Source organism: Erpetoichthys calabaricus, chromosome 1, assembly GCF_900747795.2.
Source record: "Erpetoichthys calabaricus chromosome 1, fErpCal1.3, whole genome shotgun sequence".
NCBI classification, from domain to species: domain Eukaryota; kingdom Metazoa; phylum Chordata; class Cladistia; order Polypteriformes; family Polypteridae; genus Erpetoichthys; species Erpetoichthys calabaricus.
The window spans coordinates 253,973,388-253,997,659 of NC_041394.2; the positions used below are offsets into that span (position 1 = coordinate 253,973,388).

Here is a 24,272-nt window from a genome sequence, read left to right on the forward strand (position 1 = left end):
AAAATGCTGCATAAATCTGTTTTCACTTTGACATTAAACAGTCTGTTTCTGTTAAGCAGTGTCAAAAATGCCAAATTAAATCCACCAGTGATTCAGTGTTGTACAACAATAAAATACAAAAAAAAAAGTCAAGGGGGTGAATACTTTTTATGAGCACTGCAGTATATATCTTTCTACTGTGAACACCAAACCCAGACTACATGCAAATTATACTGCTTTCTCTTTAGTAAAGATTCATAATATGATTGAAAAGCATAGTTCATTTTAACAAACACACAATATTAAAAATTTGATCTGGAAAAGCCACATTATTTGAGTTTTACAAGTTGGAAATCCTTGGTGGATTTTGCCACTTACCTCACAAAGTTTAGCACACAGAGTTCTTCTTCTTTTGTGATTTTGTTGTCCAAAAGAATCTGTTCAATTTCTTGAACAGCTTCAGTCTTCCCTTTGCAGTACTGAAAAAACAGCTTCTTCCAGGGGACAAACTTGAACGGAAGTTAGAACAAAAATAATTTACTGTGGTAATGGCATGAATATAGAATTAACACAGTCAAGTAAAGACATTTTTGTAAATTCTGTGTTTGATGTGTTAACACCCACTACAACAAAGGGCTAAAAATCTTAAGCTTCTGTGGTTTTTACTTGAGATATCCCTTACATTCTTATACATTCTAAATTCAAAATTAAGGTTGAATGAATCAGCTCTGTGGGAAACACTGCAAGACATTCCCAATTACATAAGCATGCTTGTTATAATTTTACCTAATTATTCTTTTTATTTTTTTGATTGCACAACACTACAATAGTACATTAGATCACTGATACACTACTTCTTTTTGATAATTACAAATGTACAGTAGATAAAAAAATGCAGTATTATATTTTGGAAAATAAAATTATAGTTCTTACTAGCGGATCATGAATAATGGCATTCCAGCTCTTGCAAACAAGACTGATATTCTGATACAGGTCTTCGGCAGGCAGGTACCTAAATATCATCATAAGAACTTTTTCAGGAAGCTGAACATTATAGGCTTTTCCCTCCATTTTGCAATTGCTTTCTCCCACAAGTCCATAATAAACATTTGGGAGAGGATCAATAATCATCTCTGTCTCCTCTTCCTTCAACAATTCTTTGTTAACAATTGCCTGTGTATCAGTAGCAAAACGTGGCTTTTTCATCCAAGAACTGCAACCTGCTGCCTCTGATATGTGGGGATTTTCTTCTTTACATTTTAAAAAATGCATGGAAAATGATGCAGATTTGGCATCTAAATTATCTCTGCTGTTGTCACTGCAGTCCCAGAAGGAGTCATCCAACTCTTCAAGCAAGTAATCTGTATTGGATGTTCCCGTCAAGGTAATATCTTCCTCCATTGGAGAAGAAAAATAATCTTTAATGTTCTTCTGTTTGAAACTGTCATTTAAACCTAGGATGAAAACAATCTAACTGAAATGAAACACTGCAGATACTCAGAGATTTTTGATAAAATATACAGTACATAGTACTTCCCATTTCAAAAATTTGAATTATAGTTTAAAAAAAATTTTCAAACAAAATGCACATCACTTCAACTTCATACAAAATTATATCACCTTTTAATTGAATGTCTGAATTACAAAGAAATTTATAGGATTGTTCAAAGTTAATTTCTGCAACACTGGTATAATAAATATTTATTGCGTTACAGATTTAATGTTAAATGGATAAATTTGGCAATTTTGCCCATCAATCTATACTCAATAGCCCATAATGAAATATTTTCAGAAAAGTTTGCAAAGCCTTCTTGCTTCTTTTCAGTTGCACACCTGATGAAGGCTATACAGCCAAAAGGTTGTGTCTTTCATAGTGTGGAAATAACCTTTAACCTTTTTTCCTATACAATATACATACATACATACATACATAAATACATATAGTGCACTTCATAATGTTTGGGACAAAAACAAATTTTTCCTTTATTTTCTCCTCTGTTCCACACTTCAAAGTTACAAATTAAACAATTCAGTTGTGATTAAAGTGTATATTGTAGACTTTAATTAAAGGGTATTTGATATTTTCATTCTCACCAAGTACAGATAACAACACTTTTTATACAGGGTCCTCCATTTCAGGGCACCATAATATTTGGGACATAGCAATGGGAGGTGTATTAGAGCAGACATACTTTATTTTGTACTTCACTGTATATCCCCTTGCATGCAATACTGCTTGAAGTCTGTGATTCATAGACATCATCAGGTGCTGAGGATGTTCTCTGGTAATATTCTGCCAAGCCTCTAATGCAGCCATCTTCAGCTCCTGCCTGCTTCAGGGGCTTGTTCCCTTATGTTTTCTCTTCGGCATATGGAAGGCATGCTCAATTGGATTTAATTCAAGTGACTGGTTTGGCCATTCAAGAATTTTCCATTTTTTAGCTTTGGAAAAACTTCTGTGTTGTCTTTGCAGTATGTTTGGAATCATCATCTAGTTTTAGGATGAAGTGCCATCCACCAAGTTTGGAGGCATTTACTGGGACTTGCGCAAATGTTTCTATCCACTTCAGAATTCACTGTGCAGCAGCCACCAGCACTTACATCTTCAATGAAGGCAAGTGGTCCAGTACCTGTGGCAGCCATACATACCCAAGTAATATCACCCCAACCACCATGTTTAACAGATGAGCTTGCATACCTTGGCTCTTGGGCAGTTAATTTTTGTCTCCACACTTTGCTCTTGTCATCACTCTGATAACTTTGTCTAATCTCTCCACAAAACCTTTTCTCTGAATTCTGCATGCTCTTTTTAGTATTATTTGACAAACAGCAATTTGACCATCCTGTCAGATGTTTGGGGCATTTTCTTTACCATAGTGAGGATTCTTCTGTCATCAGCAGTGGTGCTCTTCTTTGGAATACCAGTCTCACTTTGTGACTACTGAGCTCACCAGGACGTTGATATTCCAGACAGTTGATTTAAGTAATCCTAAGGTTTTATTGATGTCTCTAATGGTTTTCTTCTTGTTTCTCAGCTTCAGAATGAATAGCTTATTTGACTTTCAGTGGCACAGCTCTTTGGCAACTACAGACACCGAAGGGTAGAAGCGAGCCTAGTTATCTTATGCATGCACTCATAATAATAATAATAATAATAATACATTTTATTTATATAGCGCCTTTCCCATGCTCAAGGCACTTACAGAATAAATAAAGAACGGCAGAATATACAGTATATAGCATTGTACAAACCAGATAAATAAACAAAGAAGATTAAGACAGTAAATTCTGAAAAAAAAAACAGACAACATAATTGATGGTCTCGCACACACATACAGGTTACATGAGCATCTTGACAGAGAAGTAAACTGAGAGAAAGGTAATAAAGTCAAGTAGAGCTAAAAGCCTTCCTGAACAGATGAGTTTTGAGTTGTTTTTTAAAAGAATTCATGGAGTCAGCTGACCTGATTAATTTTGGTAGGTCATTCCAGAGTCTGGGCGCTATACAGCTGAAGGCCCTGTCACCCATGGAGTGTAGATTAGTGAGGGGCACAACAAGATTACCAGAATCGGAGGACCTTAGTGGGCGGGCAGGCACATAGTGATGGAGAAGGTCACTGATGTAGTTTGGTGCGAGGTCATTTAAAGCTTTGTAGGTTATTAGTAGGATTTTATATTTGATTCTGTAAGACACAGGGAGCCAGTGAAGGCGGAGCAGGATGGGTGTGATGTGCTCGCTGCTGCTGGCTCGAGTAAGGACTCTTGCAGCTGAGTTTTGAATAAGCTGGAGCTGTGATATAAGATTAGAAGGGGCACCTGCCAGTAGGGAATTACAATAATCGATGCGGGATGTGATAAAAGCATGGACAAGTTTCTCAGCATTAGAGAAGGAGAGGAAGGAGCGAACACGGGATATGTTACGGAGGTGAAAGTAAGAAAGTTTCTTAATGTGATTTATGTGGGCGGAATAAGTGAGGGAGGAGTCAAAAATGACACCAAGATTTTTTTACAGTAGAGGCAGGTCTGATGAGATCACTGCCAAGATGGACTGGGAAGGAGCTCATTTTATTAAGTTGCATTTTAGTCCCAATTTGCAGGAGTTCAGTTTTATTGAAATTTAATTTTAAAGAGTTCTGCTCCATCCAGGTTTTAATTTCACTAAGGCAGGTTGTGAGCTGAGAAAGCTCTGATGAAGTTCCACTTTTAACATTGAAGTAGAGCGGAGTATCATCTGCATAAAAATGATAACCCAATCCATAACTACGGATAATATGGCCAAGGGGAAGCATATAAATACAGAAAAGCAGAGGACCGAGGACAGAGCCCTGAGGGACTCCTTGTGTGACTGGCGCTGAGCTGGATCTACTGTTGCCAAGACTAACAAACTCTTGCCTATCAGTCAGATAGGACTTGAACCACTGGAGGGCAGTGCCAGAGATACCCAGCATGTTCTCCATTCTGAACAGTAGGATGTCATGTCTGACAGTGTCAAATGCTGCACTGAGGTCTAACAGAATTAATATGCTGGTTTGTCCAGAGTCTGCTGCCATAAGCAAATCATTGGTTACCTGTAGCAGAGCAGTTTCACAGCTGTGCCGCGCCCTGAAACCAGACTGAAAGGGTTCCATCAAATTCATGAAGCAATGAAACACAAATGAGGAATCATAAACACTTGCGAGACCAACTGAACCAAATATTATGGTGCCCGATAATGGGGGGACCATGTATAAAAAACGTCATTTCTATATGGTGTGACCGAAATGTACTGTATGCAAACACCCTTAAATTAAAGTCAATAGTGTGCACTTTAATCACATCTGAACCATTTAACTTTTAACTTTAAAGTGTGGGGCAGAGGGGAAAATCAAGAAAAAAATGTGTCTTTTACTTATAACATTATGAAGGGCACTGTATATATAAGCACAAACACAATATAGAAATACCTCCAACAATATATTTTGTGCAGAAGATAAAAATCTGAGCTACAGGAGGCAGGCAGAATGAATAAAGAAAGGTTACTTCTGTACTAAAAACTAGAAGTCTAACTGGAGTTAAAGTCTATTTTAATGTAATAAAACGTCTCTATAATAACATTATTATACTAACATCGGTAACCTCAGAATACCTCTTTTCTGTCTCCTAGTCCGTGGCTTGGGGAGAAGATTACAATGAGACAGATTGAAGTCACAACCATATACAGGCTGGGTGAGAGAAGATATCGTCCTATTATCTTGAAGGAGGCCTTCACAATCACTTGAATTCAAATGTATTCTTTTAGCCTTCCCTGTTCAAAACCAACATAGTGAAATTATACAATAGCATATTAAAAAACGTAAGACACATGGAGTAAAGTTATGAGGAAAAAAGACTGATTATTTTAGTAATATATCTACTTTAGATGTTGGCATGAACAGAATTTTTGTAACATGTACCAAAAAAGAAGCATATTAAAAATCATTGTTAATATGAATCACAAACATTTTATATGTAAAGAACATGCTGCTAACTCACTAACAACCTTAAGGGTAACAAATAAAACAGTATGTATCAGTATATAACACCAATATTTAAAATTCACGATAGGCCCAGACATTAAGCTTCAGAAGAAACCTTTTTATGTTGGACTGTTTTTATGAACTTCATTACTTCTGGCCCTTTACTTACATCAACATTTGGACATTAAGTTCTTACTATTTTCCTGTCTATTTTTTCCTGTTTTGAAATAACTATAAAATGTGTTATATTTTGCAATATACCTGCTGAACCTTTCATCTTCAAAAGTATTTTGAAGATGTACATTGTTTCAAGTATTTGATATATATTGTGGTGAACTGCTCTTTGTGATACTTTTTCAGACTGCTGATATAACCTGTGTAAGTTAATTACAATAGTCCTATGAGCTTCTTTGACCTACCTAAGCTTGTGCAATCAATATGGGCATCTGTATGCACTAATTAACCCTTAACGTGTATGCTAAAAGAAAGGAAAAAGAGACAAAAATGAAAAAAAAAATGCCTGAAGAAGATTTGGCACAAATGGAAAAACTATAAAAATATTGCAGCTAATTCAACATCAAAAGCCTAATTGTGTCTATTCTAAAACAGATTAGAAGAGCAGACAATTGTACCACTATTTCAGTATGCTTTTACACATATGGGAGAAAACAACTGCCAAGAATTAACATGGCTGTGCTCCTGTATGGTGTCACAACAGCACAGCCACTTTGGATCCCTGCTCTCTCTTTTCTAGGAGACAACCTTGACATTATATTTGGAAGTGCTTAAAAAAAAAAAAAAAAAAAAAAAAAAAAAATATTATATATATATATATATATATATATATATATATATAGAAAGATAGTCATATGCTGTCGCTCCAGAAAGAGTAAAAGTTAACTCACTTTTAAGGAATTTCTGAACTCTGGATGCCTCAGAACTTGTTCTGCTTCCTTTGCAAGAGGACTAGATGTTCATTTCAACAGACCCTTTTTTTTAATTTATCAGAGGGAAAACTAGATGGCACTTTATTATTTTTCTTCAGAAAAATAAACTAAGTGCATCATCACCCATCCTACTGGGGGCTGGTATATTGAACCGGGTTTATACTGTTTTGCTTAGTATTATGGCACACATATATCTATACATATACAGTATATAGTGCATTGACACCTACTAGATATCAGAACATTTGTCACAATCTTCAATTCAAATTAAAAACATATGGATAATGTCCCTCACACACTAACACAACACAAAATTAGGAACAATAAAGAAATTAGCCAAGATGTGGTATGAACTCTTATATACTAAACATGCACTAAACAACTTAGCAATTAATGTGAATTGGATGGTTCTTATTTTTAAATAGATAGATAGACAGACAGAACTATGTTCCCAGAGGGAAATTTGGCTTTTGACAGAAGTTCAATTAATAAGTAAATATATATATATTCATACACTCAAGTACACTATGATCTGAACACACACCAGAATGCTAAAAAGAAAGAACAATAAAACAGAAAGAACATATTCTGAATTGGTAGTCACAGTATGCAGGCGTATTGCTATAAAGGATCTCCAGCAGAGTTTATTGAAACACTTCAGCTGAATAATTCATTGGCAGCAAATACTCAGTGTTAGTGTGTCAGAGAATAGATGTGTAGAATTGTTCATAATGGCACCCTTAATACTTTCCTACTTCAGGTGTCCAGTGTGCATCCCATAACTAAGCCTGACCTTTTTATTAGCTTGTTCATTTGGTGAGTCTCTTTTGAAATGAATTTACCAGCCCAGCACACCACAGTTTAGAAAATCACATTGGCCATCACAGAGTTATAGAAGACAAGGGGGTTCTACCCACTGCTTGCTTCACTCACGAACCCCAGGGCAGGTGCATATTGCTGCTCTGCCGCTCATGTATGGGTAAGCAGATGTACAATTTAAACATTGTTATTTTCATGGGAATTGTTACATATGCATAATAGAACTATTTCACATTACAGTGAGTAAATAACAATAGTAAATAATAGTAAAACAAAATAAACTGAAAGAAAATTATGTTTCATGTTGCATTAGAGGTATTCGTTGAGTTATAAGTTTTTGTTCTGTTTGGCTTTGAAATTAACAAGCAAATACTTTTTAAACTTAAACTTTTACTGTAAACCTTCAGTAAAAACAATATTTAGAATGAACTTTTCTTCAATATCTCATTGAATTTTGATTCCGTGTTTGGACTTGCATCATGACAATGCAATGTACTGTATAATTGCCTGTTAGTGAATATCATTTCTTTCTCTCTAATAAATAAACCAACTTTTTGGAATGTTTGTCTCTGTGATCTGTTAATTGTTATAGCAAAAGCTATTCTAAAGGGAATCTGTAAATGTTTTAATACGAAAGGCATATCAAGATCTCCCTTGGTGTCAAATGTTATCAGAGGAATAAGTACTACATTACCTTTGTCGCCTGTTAAAATTGTACTTGTTAGAATTGTCCGAACAATTTTCAATGCAGCTAATCTGGTCCCATTGCATAGCCCATCACTCATACATAAATTATGCAATAACATTACGATACATCCTTCTTTCAACAGTAATTTGCCCGGTGGAAGACCAGACGGTGTGAACTCTTGTAGATATTCTACGGGATATTGTAAGTTGATGTTTTCATCTTCCACACTATCAGCACCCTGTAAAATTCTTCAATAGGATTTGGACATAATAAGTCTTCTTTTATTGTGAGATGTTGAATTTTAAAGTTGCCAATGTCTAGTAGCCAGATAGCGAAATCAACCGAATTTTGATCTGCTCGCATAATCTTTTGTAATTTGAATTGTTGGAACAAAGACCATAAAGGCCCACTCTTTAGGCATGCATTGTAAATCTGCCTTCGGCCTCCTTTCTTAACTACTGGTAGAACTTGACAAAAGCTGCCTCCCAGTATAAAAGTTTTACCCACAAACAGTTGATCAGAGCCAAAAATATCCCAAAACATTTTGTCAATTACATTTAATACTGTTTGTAGGTTCACTAACGCTTCGTCCCAAATAAATATTTCAGTCTTTTGCATTTCTTGTCTCATCTTCTTTTTCCATTTCAATGTAACATTTTCGTCTGTGATATTTAAAGGTAAGTTAAAAGTTTTGTCAGCCGTTTTACCATATGGAAGAAGAACTCCTGCTATACCGGTCCACACTATCGATGCAATGTTTTTGCATAAATGTTTGCAATAATGGACTAAACACTTATACAAAAATGTTTTACCTGTGATGACAGGTCCAACGAATTTCACTGAGAATACATTTTTGAATTGTGTTGAAAACTGCTCTTTGATCATTGTTTAATTGTGAGTACATTTCCCGATATAATTTTACATGGCCTTCCACAGTTAAATCTTCGTCTGCTGTTATCTCTTTCTTTACCTCGGATTAGTCTATTTCTTCTGGAAGTTCAAATTGTTGCATCATTAAATCCTCTGTTTCTAACAATTCTTTGATGATTGAAAGAGCCGTTTGTTCATTAGACTTTTCGGATAATGGTCCTTTGAATGCTTCCCATAATTTTAAAGCATCAACTTCACCTGTCATAATTAAGTACACGAAGAAGTGTCTTAATTTGTCAGGCATCATTACAGAAGTGACATCAGACCTTATTTCTAACATATAGTTGTCCGATTTACATAATCTAGCTGCTCGTGCTGCTTCTTGAAAAGTACTGTACGTACTTCCATCTATAGTTAGAACATCTTTATATAAAGTTGTTCCTTTTGATTCACATCATACCAATTTTAAATGAAACCGTTCTATATCTTTTGGTGATACAATATTTAATCAAGCAACATTTTTGCAGTTAATTTTTCTTAGATGCCACACTCCTTTTTGTTTCTTTCTGACAAAAGCACTCACACAAATGAAAGGTGATAGGACCATGGCCGTGGGCCGTCAACCACAAATGGTTGAGACCAACTGGGAAAAATCTCTTGGCAATAATCTTGTCTTGTCTCAAGATTTTCTTTTATAATAGAGAGATGTGAAGGATGTCACTACCCACCGTCTCCCAAGGAAAAAGAGCCTGCTCTGCATTTTCTTATACAGTTCCTACGTGTTACCAGACCAATCCAACCTGTCATCAATGTGGACCCCTAAGTACTTGTAGGAATACAGCACCTCTACATCCAATCCCCGAGTAGTGACTGGACATGGACATCCTTTGGTACAGCAAAAGGCAGTAACCAGTTCTTTGGATTTGCTGATGTTAAGTTGCAGTTGATATTAAGTTCTTCCTGTACCAAGAAACAAAGTTCTCCACCTGACTCCTATACTCTTTCTTATCCTGTTATCATTACACTCTAAGTGCAGAATCATCAGAGAATTTCTGCAAGTGTCATGACCTGGTGTTATGTTTATAGTCTGAGTTGTACAAAGTGAAAAGAAAAGGAGACAGGACTGTTCCTTGTGGTGCTCCAGTGTGGCTCACATCTGTATCAGAAACACAGTCCTTGAGTCTCAGAAACCGTGGTCTGCCTGACAGATCGTCCATTATTCAGGACACCTTAGGCTCATCCACCTACATATCTCGAGTTTACCCCTTTACAGGAATATCTACATGGTATTTAAGGCACTAGAGAAATCAAAAAACATAATCCTAACAGTGCTGCCAGCTTTGTTCAGGAGAGAATATGCCTTGTGGAGCAGATAGTTTATTGCACCTTCCACTACAACTTTTAATAAAACAATCGGTTTATATTTGGCTGATTACGTATTAAAAGTTAGCTACTTGTACTGTATGTGCTATTTTGGAACATCATCATTATACGAATTAAAAGGAAATTAATGCATTGTTCTTTGTCTAGCTGTATTGTGAACACAAATGAAAACTTGAAGATAATGGTTTATTTACTTCTAATTAAAAAAAACAGTTTCAAGGTTCACTTCTTTTAAAAAACAAAAACCCTGGTATTCTTTACTGGAATCTTACTTTTTATTCAGATGCACATTTTTTTTTAAAGTCTTCTTTCTCTCCAAACCCTACGTGGCGAAGTTCAGGGAAGAAGAATTTGATTGTAGTGGCAGGAATCAATATAAATGCTCATGGGAGCACAAGATATTTTGCCTATTTACAAAAGAAGTGAATGACAATATGAACTGGAAGCATATCACATCTTCAACCTTATTTTCCTGTTGGGTGACCTCAATAACCAGGCATAAAAAAGATGAATTAGTGAGGGTCTTAACAGAGATTAGGAATCAAAAGAAAGTTAAATAGGCAAGCCGACTAAACGTTCTCTGCTCATATTAACTCTGTGAATTAAGAATGTCACCATTCTTTGGCTAGATGCATATTCCCACAGTAAATTAACCTGTCAGTTCAACCACCCACCATAGATAGACATGTAATTTGTTATGTATAACCAGTAGCAGCATGCAGATTTATAAAAATGTACCTCTTACTGCTGTTTCCATGTAGGACTATGATGATCATATCATTTTCAATCCAGAAAAAAAACTGTAAAAACAAAGAAGACAAATAACTGCAATACTCCTATTTCCATAAAAATACCTGTAGCCAGGTAAGAACTTTATAAAATAATCTAAAACACCTTTTTTATACAAAATTACTTTTCTATATAACAAAGTATTTTAGTTGCAAAACTAACCTTACTTTGCCAGCTAACTCACCATAGAGGCATAGTTTCTTACATTCTTTCTTGGCATGACTAATAAGAGATGGCATTAATATTGATACAGTAACATACTTTTTTCTGCAATCCATATTACTAACCGAGAATAAAACGGATATGGACGCAGGGACGCGGCGATGGGACCATGAGACGTTCTGCGCAGGCGCGCGTCTCATAAACCACAAGCGAAGTCGAATCCACCGTGAACGAATGAGTCACGGCCCAAGAACGAAAGAGCTCAACTAACGTGAATGAGAAATGAAGCAACAACGCACCCATAGCTACCACTAACGACACAACCACACAAAAAAGAGGATTCAGCGCTGCACCCCAGAGTCAAACGTGAGAGGCTATGGAGGCTCCACAGGTCCACAAAGATACTACGAAAGGCGCAGGCGTCACCGCCATATTGTGAGTGGCACTACTGCGGAGTGAAGGCGCAGGCGTCACCACCATATTGTGAGTGGCACTACTGCGGAGTGAAGTTAGGAATAATGTGCTGCTTGGGATTGTACAAACCGCTGAACACTTTACACCAAATTCAAACACAATACAGCTCAACAATACAAACACAAGCCCACCTGGATAAGATCAATGAACGCAGGCGCCTACAACGCGCGTCTGAAACTGCAGAAGCACAGCAGGCACGGGTTCAAAACGAAAGACCACAACTGACGGAGATAAATAATCTCTTTCAAATCTATTTCGGGTTACCCAAGAGCAGGGGTTGGCGAGCGAAGCGAGCAGGGGGCGGAGCCCCCAGTACATATGATAACCTTAAACAGAGAGAGCATTTAGTAGGAACTAGGGATTTTATTGTAATGTGTGCTTAAGACAGTTAATTTGAAATGAACCAAAACTTCAGTTTGAACAGTAAAGACACAATAAGGCAGAATACCATTAATCAAGTTACGCTGTTCATTCTAAATTGTATGAGGAAATGTGTTTGAAGTGAAAAACTACAAAAATGGAAGAAAGATGGTAACTTTGCACAAAAAAATAACAAAACCCTAATCTGTACAAATACAGCCTTTCCCATTTTGAAACAGGTCACAATAGAAAAATAGTTTTTACATTTTTTTAGGTGTTTGAGCATTACAAATCCACTGTTAAGTTATCTTAAATAATATGTTTTAGGTCCTTGCTTTAAGCAACATACAGCAAAAAGCAGGCTGATGTAGGGTAGCGTTTAAAAGAACTGTACCTTCAAGACTTACTGTCTAGTGTATTCAGTTTGCAAAAGATAAGACTTAAATATATAATAACTGTAAACTAGACTAGGCTTTGAAACATTAATGTAAACTTTGAAATAGAATACATGAACATTGTGTGGTGAATCTAGGGCAACATTTTGTTTTGTTTTAAGTTATTACACAGGGCTCAATCCCAGGGCTATACTGGAAAAACTAAAACATTAGAGCAGTACCTCTTGAATTTACTCTTATGCATATAATGTTGGAGTGCTTTGCTGCACCCTCTACACAACAAAACAGCTTGGTATCCCACTTGATAACCCTACCAGGCAGACATGCGGTCCAGCCTCATCCTTCGGAAATGACCATCTACAGTATCTGCCGCAGCCAGGTATTGAGTGGGTGTCCCCTTGGCCTGGTCCAGCTGCTCGGGTCCTCAACAATGATGATCCTGTGAGTTGGATCAGCCACGGGGAATTGCACTACATGGCCATAGTGCTGTTACTGACGCTCCCTCACAATGCAGGTGATGCACCTAATTTGGGACTCTGTGAAAAACTGCTCATTCGACACAAAGTCAAGCCAGCGGTACCCAAAGATTCTCTGAGGAGACACAGTGCCAAAGGAGTCCAGTCTTCATATCAGGTCACTTGATAGTGACCATGTCTTGCAACCATATGACAAAACAGGAAGCACCAGGACTCTAAAGATTTGGACCTTTATCTTTTTGCAAAGGTATCAGGAGTGCCACACACTCAGGCCAGTCATGACATTCAGCAACTTGGGCAAATTGATCAACTGAGTTGAACGCTTTACAAAAATTGAAAAAGGCTGCAAAGAAACTCTGGGGATATTCATGTTTATGCTCAATGAGAACCCTTAGTACCAGGATGTGGTTGATGGTAGACTTCTTAGGCATAAAACCAGACTGCTCCAATGGCTAGTAGGTGAGCAAGTGATTATGGATCCTATCGAGAATGACCCTAGCAAAGATCTTACCTGGCACCGAGAGCAGTGTTATCCCCCTGTATTTGCTGCAACCCAGGCAATCACACTCCCCTTTCTAGATAGGGATGACAAGTCCCATTTTTCAGTCAGTTGGGATGATGCCTGTCTCCCAAATGGAAGCAAACAAGGGAGGACAGTCTTACTACCACCATCCAGGAGAAGTTCACCATGGATACCAAAGATTCCTGCAGATTTCCCTGCCCTCAGCTAGTTCACCACGTGTGCAATCTCAGTGCAATTGGGTGGTTCACAGCTAATTGGAGGACCATCCTCAAGAAACATGGACCCAGAAATATCCAGCTGCCTAGCCAGAGGAACAGCTTTAAGCAGCTGCTAAATGTAGCCAGCAGAGGGGGTCACAACTCCAGCATTATCTGTAAGGACAGCTCCATAACCTGCCCCAACTGCGATTAGACTACAGATCAGATTTCAGCATACACAATAACATTCTGAAGCGCTAATACTTTTAATTCTTCTAAACTGACAAGAAATTTTATTTCACTGCCCCAAAAACTTAACCTTGCATTTAGATTGGTATCTCCAGACATTAAAAAAAGGACTGTAGAACCTGTAGATTTTAACAGGATAAGAGGCCAAACTGTTGGCTGACTTTTTTAACAGCAGGTTAACCCATCAAAACCCACAGTATTCAGACCAAAAAATGTAAGCAGTGTCACACCACTGTAGGTTTTGGGCAACCAACCACATAAGTGAAAGTAAGGTCTACTTGGCTGAGAATATTGTGCATGTGTGTTTTTAATAGACCTGTTAATATCTGAAGGTTCATTTTCAAAGTTGACTGGTATGAGTGTCGACTTGTTGTAAACTTAGAATCTAACAACAATAATAATAATAATCCTCAAAATGACACAGGATAGGAAACAGTCAGATAGGAAATTCTGCAAATGTTGTTTTTCGTTCAACACCACCATCAATAACCCCCCGGGTCATTTAAATGTTTTGATTATTGCAAAGGGGGGTATTTTTCGTACGTGGATTACTTGTTTAGCTGGATGTAATTATTGACGATTTGGCCTGATCCTGGATTTGTCAGTTTTTCGAAACTCTTGCTAGAAGTGTTGTCATAGCAACACATCCTAATCCTCAAACCTGCTCGGAGCAGGTTTGTTCTATGTAAACAAGGATTAGCTCACACACTTAATCAGTGTCCGTGCATGGAATTCATTCAGTCATGACTTCGCCATTCATGAATGAGCGACCAATTGATATCGGTACACAAATTATAAGAAGAGAATTTCATATAGAGAGGGGTTTGCTCGATCGGCAAGATCCTTTATTGCTCCCAGAGGAAATTCTTTTCGAAAGATACCGCTTTAGCTGAGGGGGAACATTGTACCTCAAAAATTTATTAGGACCTTATATTCAAAGTTAAACTCGCCAAAGTCGGGCTCTCACAACCACACAGACAGTAGGCATTGCTTTGAGGTTTTTTGCAAGCTGCACTTTTTTTATATACTGTAGGCGATCGGAAAATCTATCTAAAAGTGCAGTTTGCCAGGCAATTCGTATAAAGTCTGTTTGGCTCTGAAATATTTCCTTCGGGTTTTCATAGTGTTTCCTCGACGCCTGCGTGTGCAGACAATAAAAGAGGCCTTTCATGCCATTCCAGGTAGGTAATACACAGGTAAAAACACCCATAGTTCCATAAAGGATCTCACAATCAGCCTAACATTCTCATTACCCAGGATTTCCAAATGTGATTGGGGCACATGGGACTGATCACAGTGGAGTTTGATCAAACATTATTTGGAAAATGTACCTCTCCTCCCGATGAATAATCAGACAGTGTCTTCACCAAATATTTGACCTTTGTCAATATCTCGTTGGTCAGACACAGATTCTAGGGATATGACATTCCCTGCAACTGACCCAAAAAAAGAGGGCTATATGGAACCTACCTATGGCACACATTGAGGACAAATATATGCAATGACCATCCTTTATCTGAAATGAAGTGACCACTGCATCCTGCCACTGGTTCTGAGGAGGAGCTTCCCCCTGGAATGCTCTCAGAAACAGGGCAATGGGCATTTTGCTGGAGAGCCAACTCTTCTGCAGGGATTAGGTCTGGACCCGTGGACCGCCACCTGTTTTTTGCTTGTTTGCCTTCTTATTGGCTTTAAAATTAATGTTCTTTACATTATATATGATTCTTTATGTCAACAGTTCTTTAAATAGTTATATACCAGTATTTACCAGTTTGAAGTATATTCTTGTACTTCACTTTAACCTGTTCCCGTGTTCCCCTTGTGCTCACGTTTGATCTGGAATTATGACATATTAAATAATAATTAATCTGACACATAGGAAATGAAATGCTGCTTTCAGTAAATACAATGCACACTACTTAGCGTTTAATTTGCCGGCCACTTTTTGCCAGCCGTCTTTTCTGGTTTGGGCTGCTTTTGCAGTGTTACCCCTTGTGCATATTAAATCTTGAAATTCATGTCCTTCGAATAAAAGGTCTTGCTCCGCTTGCGTGAGAAAAAAAAATGCGCCCGTTCTTTTGTCATTTTGTTACAGCCTATCAAAGACTTGCTGATCATGTTTTCTACACTCAATATATTTGGGCGTTTCAATCAGCGCGGGCGCGCATTCATCTCAGATGATTAGATCCAGCTCGACTAATCTAATCCACGGCTGCGTTTGAAAAACCGACTTAACCCGGATGAGTGTCACCGGCATTAACATATCCAAGATGAGACATCTGATCTCGGATGATTTAAGCGACGTACGGAAAATACCCCCCGGGTCGTTTGAATGTTTTGATTATTGCAGAAGTCATTGCCACTGGTTTGTAATTATTAAGACCAAAAATTACTTGCTTTTGGACTGTGAATTAATTGTGGCAACATCCTAACATTCAGGAACTCTTCATTTAGTCAAAGACTGGTTTAAAATGTACAATGTGCTAGTGTGAAGGAAGATATGTTGCATGGGTCATGATAGATTCTAAGTGTCTTTCAATATATCATCACAGCCATGAAAGTATTGACTGAAGGTCTCATTTGACTCTGACACAGCACTGTGTAAACTCCTCAACTTATAGTAACTACACACTATACATTTTCCCTGCACACCATTCCTTTTCTATGGATAGCTAAACACTGGACATGTGTTCTTTAAACTGCACAATTTCATTGCGTACCCTGTTCAAAAAATATTTTGAGTGAAAACTTTTGCCATCTTAAAATAAAAACTGATAAGGAGTAAATCAACATACTGCACACAAGTATGTATGAAAAATGAAAATTGACCCCATTCTGGTTTTCTCCATGTTCAAAAATTACACGGGGACTAGTAATCCCTTTACTTTCTTAACTCATATTTTTCTATTATACAGTCACTTCTCTGTTAGCACTGCGCTTAAAGAGAGGACAACTCTGGCCTGGTCGCCTGAAACGCAAAGTTCAAGTCGATCCTCATGTACGCAGAGTACATCAACACGTCTAACCAACACGTCTGTGATGCCGCACATCGCTACACTTCCGAGCTCATTCGATCACAATGGGGAAATCTTCAGTAGAGCCGCCAATAAACCTAAAACCATGGAAACCAAAGCACAGCTCAGATCCGAGCTTCGTTCCTGATGTCAAACCTGTTAGCATCTGCCGCGCCATGTCATCCTGGCAAATCACCACCACCTACGCATTTTTTTTCGAACAGCGTCTATCCTTTCATTTCATTGTGCGCAAGGGTAAATCACATGTGAGAATGACACAGAAAAATCTCTTAAAACAAATCCTTGGAGTGACTAATATTGGCAAACAAAGCCAGTGAGTGAGGTTAATCTGGGAGACAGATAACTTAATTAAATAAAAAACAGGGCAGCCTTACCTTTATTTAGTCTGATCTGAAAGAAAATGTAATCTCCCAAAAAATATGCTCTCAAAATCAGAAACTGATAGGCATGCTCCGTGTAGCCAAGGGCGTAACTGTTCCCAAAACTTCCTCGCAGCGGATGAAGATGTTAGAAAATAAACTTGAAACTAACAAAACAAAACAAAAAGTTACAGGAAAACGTTGTGTCATATGACTGCCTCTTCCGTCGCGTCGCAGTGACGTTGCAGTAATGTCAACATGGTCATTTTAAAATGCACTGTTTTTATCCCGTGTTTTTTCATTAATTAGTTTCGCAATTGTCTTTTGACTCCTTCGCACAGAATGTTCATTGTTAAGATCAGCATTTTCTATATTTTGCAATATAGAAATCGAAAATGTAGCTGATGATTTTCACAATTATTGCCTAAATGCTACCGCAATGCATCCACGAGCTCTGGGTTCAAATACTGGCTAATAGCCCAGTATGCAGAAGTAACACTTCTTCCTCGTGTGCGAATGTTTTCTTTATTTCATTCTACACTGTGAAAACTAATATGCACTGCAATGGACCGGAATCCCGTTCAGGTATGATTCCTGTCTTGCGCCCAAAGCTGCAGAAGTAGGTTAAGCGATAATGGATAGATGGACTCACGAATGCCGGCGAGTGAACTTGGATCTGTGCGTAAATAACACCGCCCTGGTTAAATGCTTTCTGCGTCAGAAAATAAACAACTAAATGATTTTCACTCTCAAAAAAAACACACACATGTATAATCTGTGGCAATTCAATTCAGTTGGTGTGCTGAGAGTGACATAGATTCAGGGTACTGAATTTACACTAATGTAACACAACATAACGGAACATTTCATTGTCAAACCCGCTTAATCCAATTAAAGATTACGGTTGTGAGATCACATAATCGGAGTCAATCCCGTCCCGATTGCAGTGGGCGAAAGGCTGCATGGATACTGCTGTCCAAAGTTAGTGTAGAGCACACATATCCTGAACATAGCTAAAAGTAAATCATTTTATGGACTACACGACGAGGTCAGGTTGGCAACGGCATATATTCAGATGATTATGCAAATAATGAATATAAATAAAACTTTTTTGTACGTATTGTTTTAAGGCATTTCTGATATAATTAATAAACAAACACTTCCAAAGTTAGTGTAGAGCACACATATCCTGAACATAGCTAAAAGTAAATCATTTTATGGACTACACGACGAGGTCAGGTTAGCAACGGCATATATTCAGATGATTATGCAAATAATGAATACAAATAAAACTTTTTTGTACGTATTGTTTTAAGGCATTTCTGATATAATTAATAAACAAACACTGAATTGGATTAATACAATATTGTTTTATCAGGATGTTGTTTTATATATTTTATGTTGTATTTAGCTAATATCAATTAATTCTTTATATGAAAATATTTCCTAACGTCAATTAAACGACCTCATACAATAAAACATAATATTCTAAAACCCCCTTAATCCTGTATCAATCCAGTACAGTCCAGGGTTCACTCTACACTGAAAAATCATATTGGGACTGTACAATGAGGCAAACCAGACGCAATATACTACATACCAAAAATAATTTAACAAGCCAGTATTAAAGGCAAACAAATATCCAAAAGATAGACACCTTTGACCCCAGCTCCAGTCAAAAAATAATGAAGAATGGTGTGATATGTCCCAAAAACCCTACAAGTAACACTATACCTGACAGTGGGGGGTTAGGAATGGGTTTCTTGAAATAATATTGGGTGGGCTTAGCTGTGCTGAATGACCCCCTGAAGCTGGCCATGCTGCAGTATGTATACATTCTTAAATTCCAAATAAAAGCCCATATGAGTAAGTTGCTAATAGAAAGTGTTCAATCAATCATAATTATTAAGATTTGTCAATCACAATTTTGCTGTTCCTTCCAACATACAAAAGATTTAGAAAATGGGCAAACCACATCACAAGTTTGCTTTCTTTAAATTTACTGTGTTCAGCTTTTTAAACTTTATTGAAGCAGCTTTAACCTGTTTGGTATATTTTTTGCCCCAAAATAGAAACAAATAAAATAAGGCCTAGGTGCAGCCCTTGTAAATTATAGGGTTCATAGGTTCAATATTGTCACATGTACTTGTACTACAGGAGGATATAACATGTAAACAACATATAATCCTATAAAGGGAGCGTTAAATACAAAAAAGAATTATTATTACAGTGTAGCGTTGGCACCAAGGGTCACAATGGATAGATTTAAAAGGACTGCTTAACTTTTGTCTCACTAGATGAAAAAAACACCTGCAACTGTGTGGATTTGCCATTTTCAGTGGCCTGCCTGCTGTAGATGATGTGATGGCAAAGCAGGGATACTGCATGCTAGCTAGCTAGCTATATAGATAGATGCTTTATTAATCCCAAAGGGGAAATTCACATACTCCAGCAGCAGCATACTGATAAAACCAATATTAATTTAAGAGTGATAAAAACACAGTGCCAGTTGAAAAGTGCAAGGTGTAAAGTGTGAGGCAGGTATAACAGTCAGTAACATTGTATAATGTTATCGTTTAACCCCCGTGGTATTGAACAGTCGCATAGTGTGGGGGAGGAACAATCTCCTCAGTCTGTCAGTGGAGCAGGAAAGTGACAGTAGTCTGTTGGTGAAGCTGGTCCTCTGTCTGGAGATGATACTATTTAGTGGATGCAGTGGATTCTCCATGATTGAAGGGAGTCTGCTCAGCGCCCGTTGCTCCGCCACAGATGTCAAACTGTCCAGCTCCATGCCTACAATAGAGCCTGCCTTCCTCACCAGTTTGTCCAGGCGTGAGGCGTCCCTCTTCTTTATGCTGCCTCCCCAGCACACCACCGTGTAGAAGAGGGCGCTCGCCACAACCATCTGATAGAACATCTGCAGCATCTTATTGCAGATGTTGAAGGACGCCAGCCTTCTAAGGAAGTATAGTCGGCTCTGTCCTCTCTTGCATAGAGCATCAGTATTGGCAGTCTAGTCCAGTTTATCATCCAGCTGCACTCCCAGGTATTTATAGGTCTGTACCCTCTGCACACAGTCTGATAATCACGGAGTCCGTGAGGGGCCTGCTGCACTGGCAGGTGGCAAAACCAGGACGTTAAGTGCTTTGTTGTCATGTGATGTGACAGAGGTGTTAAACACTGGTCAGCTGTAGGCAAGCAGATGAACCTCCTTTTGTGGAGATACAGATGTTCCAGTCTCTGATGTTTTCCTTTACTGAATTGGTGCTGCAAACCATGTTCCAGGTCTGGATCTCAGCTTTGAGACTCTCTTCCTCCAATGCTCTACACAATACTTCTATGATCTGCCTTGTCCTTTGCCTGTATATTTTTACCACTGGCCTTGCTTATCATGGCTCACTTGGGATCAGTGGTAACTCGATCTGCCACACCTTCCCCCACTCTATGAGCCTGAATCTCCACCAATTTCCACAAACCCGGGCTAATGGCCCTTAGTAGATTGAGAAGCAGTGGTAGAGCTGCAGAGGTGTCAGTCTCTAACTGTCTTCATCCCTGTACTGCTGCTGCAAAACAACACTTCAGATTACGGATCTGAGCCTCGAGACTCTCCAGCACCTCCTTCAAAGAACCAAGCAGGCTTGTTGTGGGTCTCCAAAGCACTTGGCATTTCTCTGAGTCGGATGGATTCACTGCTCTTTACTTAGTTCTTTGAGGTGGCTTGCTATCCTTAAAAGGACTGCTTGCCTTTTGTCTAATTAGTTGGAAAATGCACATGCAACTGTGCGGAGTTGCCATTTTTATAGGCACTCCTGCTATAGATGATGTAATGTGAGCTCAGTCTTTTAATGATTCATCCCTGGTCAACTGCAATAGTATTCAGTTCTCACAGTACAAAATGCACAAAATCAACAGAATAAAGTAAAGCATGATACATTTTAGCTATCTGTACAAAAGCAGGAAAATCTATAAATCTGAATCGAATGTAGAACGAGAAACAGAAAAATAGACAAATATTAAAAATGGCTTCTTTATAAAATTAAAAACCTTGCCTTATCACCACTACTTGCTCTGTACCTGGTTCCCATACAGTCTACAGAAATGCTGCAAGGTTTTTGTCACTGACTCAGGGCCTAGCATTCATCATCATTTTCATCATGAGAGCCTCTTGCTTTTGGGTAGCTGTGTTGCTCCCACTTGAGACTGCCATTAGGATAGACTAAGAAACTGTGATATCTGACACATTTTGTAATGTGGCCATGTTTCTACACTTTTTTCTGCAAAGGTGGCCAACGTCAGTCCTGGAGGGCAACAGTGGCTTCAGGTTTTTGTTCCAACCCATTTTCTTAATGAGAAGTCAATTATTGCTGATGAAGCACTTATTGCTCAAGTGACATTTTAGTGGAATCGCTTGTTAAGGTTTCCCATCCTTAATTGCTTATTTCAGTCTTAAACAGCTGCACTCACTGTTTTTAATGGCTCCTTATTAGCAATAAGTCCCAAAGGTATCACGTCCTAGGGAGCTGAATGACTTCAGACCTGTCGTTCTGACTTCGCATGTGATGAAAACCATGGAGCGGCTGCTGCTTCACCACCTGAGGCCATAGGTCCGCCACGCCCTCGACCCTCTGCAGTTCACATACCAGAAGAAGGTGGGAGCGGAGGATGCCATCATCTACATGCTACACCGATCCCTCTCCCACTTGGACAGAGGCAGTGGTGCTGTAAGAATTATGTTTCTGGACTTTTATAGCACCTTCAACACCATCCACCCTCTGCTCCTTAGGGACAAGCTGACAGAGATGGGAGTAGATTCATACCTGGTGTAATGGATTGTGGACTATCTTACAGACAGACCTCAGTATGCGCGTCTCGGGAACTGCAGGTCTGACATTGTGGTCAGCAACACAGGAGCGCCGCAGGGGACTGTACTTTCTCCGGTCCTGTTCAGCCTATATACATCGGACTTCCAATACAACTCGGAGTCCTGCCACGTGCAAAAGTTCACTGACAACACTGCTATTCTGGGCTGCATCAGGTGTGGGCAGGAGGAGGAGCATAGGAACCTAATCAAGGACTTTGTTAAATGGTGTGACTCAAACCACCTACACCTGAACACCAGCAAAACCAAGGAGCTGGTGGTGGATTTTAGGAGGACCAGGCCCCTCATGGACCCAGTGATCATCAGAGATGACTGTGTGCAGAGGGTGCAGATCTATAAATACCTGGGAGTGCAGCTGGATGATAAATTGGACTGGACTGCCAATACTGATGCTCTGTGTAAGAAAGGACAGAGCAGACTATACTTCCTTAGAAGGCTGGCGTCCTTCAACATCTGCAATAAGATGCTGCAGATGTTCTATCAGACGGTTGTGGCAAGCGCCCTCTTCTTCGCGGTGGTGTGCTGGGGAGGCAGCATAAAGAAGAGGGACGCCTCACACCTGGACAAACTGGTGAGGAAGGCAGGCTCTATTGTAGGCACGGAGCTGGACAGCTTGACATCCATGGCAGAGCGACGGGCAGTGAGCAGACGCCTGTCAATCATGGAGAATCCACTGCATCCACTAAACAGTATCATCTACTACAGACAGAGGAGCAGCTTCAGCGGCAGATTGCTGTCACTATCCTGCTCCACTGACAGACTGAGGAGATCGTTCCTCCCCCATACTATGCAACTCTTCAATTCCACCCGGGGGGGTAAACGTTAACATTATCAAAGTTATTGTATGTCTGTATACCTGCATTGTTATCACTCTTTAATTTAATATTTTCTTTATCAGTATGCTGCTGCTGGAGTATGTGAATTTCCCCTTGGGATTAATAAAGTATCTATCTATCTATCTATCTATCTATAAGATGAAAATGACAAAGGAGCCAGAAGTTCTCCATCTAGCTTGTTTCAATTCACACTTGTGTTGATTCATCATACATGATTTGGTTTAATAAAACACTTAAGAGAAAAATGTGACAGACTGAAAATTATCCGTTTTAGGCTTCAAATCATTTTGGATGATATCCTTGGAAAGGAAAAAAAATATGATATAAGAACCTAACATTGCAGACTAACAAGCCATAAAATTAAATGAAGTCAGAGATTGGCAAGGATTGGTTTCTAATTAAGCAATTTGATTGGAACAAAACTTGCAGCCACTGTGGCCCTTTAGGACCGACATTGCCCACCCTTAGCACATTCTGTAAACCAAGAGTTCTCAACTTTTTTTTTTTTTTTTTACTTAAAACTGCAGCTCTTTTTGTCAGCAACCTAAGTGAGCAGAATAATAAAAAATGTATATGTTTTATTGAAAAGGACACTAAATGTTGGTCTTACACACTAAAATGTTAGTCTTACACACTGACATTAGTTTATTTAATACTTTATGAAATCGAATCTTCATTAAAAACACTTAAACATAAACTAATTAGTAAGAACAAACACAGGTAGTCAGTCACACTTAGTTTAGTTAATAAAAATACCCTCTACAATTGAACATCTTTCTAAATAATACTGTTAACTTATAATAAACAATAAATGCTGTCTAGAGGAGATTGATTCTTATAGTAGGGAGACAGGTGAGTGACGGAACGTCTAACTGCACATTACTGACTGTAAGATGTGCCCCATGACATGACTTCATATGCCACTTACTGGTTTCCTAATTAATAAACACTAAATGAGTAAACAAGTGGTTACTCAGTTTAGTAAGTGGACTGATTATGGATGATTTGCATTCGACATTCCAAATCAGGGACTTGCAGTCAGGGGAGGCACCTCACCTGTCATCATGAAAAGTAAAACAAAATAATAATGATAACATAAAATAAATGTGTCCACTGGTCTGTGCTATAAATTTGTTTTCTGTATGATTCCAATAATTTTGATCATTTTTATAGTCAAAAATCGCTGAATTGGCGCATTTCCTTACAGGGGAGAAATGCGGTAGCGAGGAGTGGAGCCTCACCTCTGACTGTTTTGTCCCTCACACACTGGTTTGATGCATGCAATTGGCGAGTGCCTATTGCGGTTTCTCTGTATGTCACCAATAAAATGTTTGCAGACACGTTTATTATACAACCT

General features: G+C 38.5%; 1 protein-coding gene and 1 long non-coding RNA gene across 3 annotated transcripts in view; one reads left to right on the forward strand and one right to left on the reverse strand.

The window, feature by feature from the left end:
- The window catches only part of fbxo18 (F-box DNA helicase 1), a 77,170-nt gene extending 59,751 nt beyond the window's left edge, over positions 1 to 17,419 (reverse strand). Inside the window, exons 1-5 of one of the 2 annotated variants that reach the window (XM_028814213.2) lie at positions 17,216 to 17,419; positions 10,920 to 10,981; positions 5,105 to 5,263; positions 913 to 1,433; positions 358 to 488 (exon numbers count right to left, since the gene is read on the reverse strand). In XM_028814213.2, the coding sequence (XP_028670046.1) occupies positions 358 to 488; positions 913 to 1,433; positions 5,105 to 5,263; positions 10,920 to 10,938 (830 nt within the window). In that variant the 5' untranslated portion in view covers positions 10,939 to 10,981; positions 17,216 to 17,419. Of the gene's footprint in view, positions 1 to 357; positions 489 to 912; positions 1,450 to 5,104; positions 5,264 to 10,919; positions 10,982 to 17,215 lie in introns of those variants that run through there. The other variant, XM_028814229.2, reaches the window with a different exon arrangement.
- On the forward strand, positions 1,301 to 6,304 carry LOC127528977 (uncharacterized). The gene is made up of 2 exons (XR_007935667.1): positions 1,301 to 1,363; positions 5,123 to 6,304. It is a non-coding gene; the product is annotated as an uncharacterized LOC127528977 (long non-coding RNA).
- Positions 17,420 to 24,272: the final 6,853 nt, after the last annotated feature.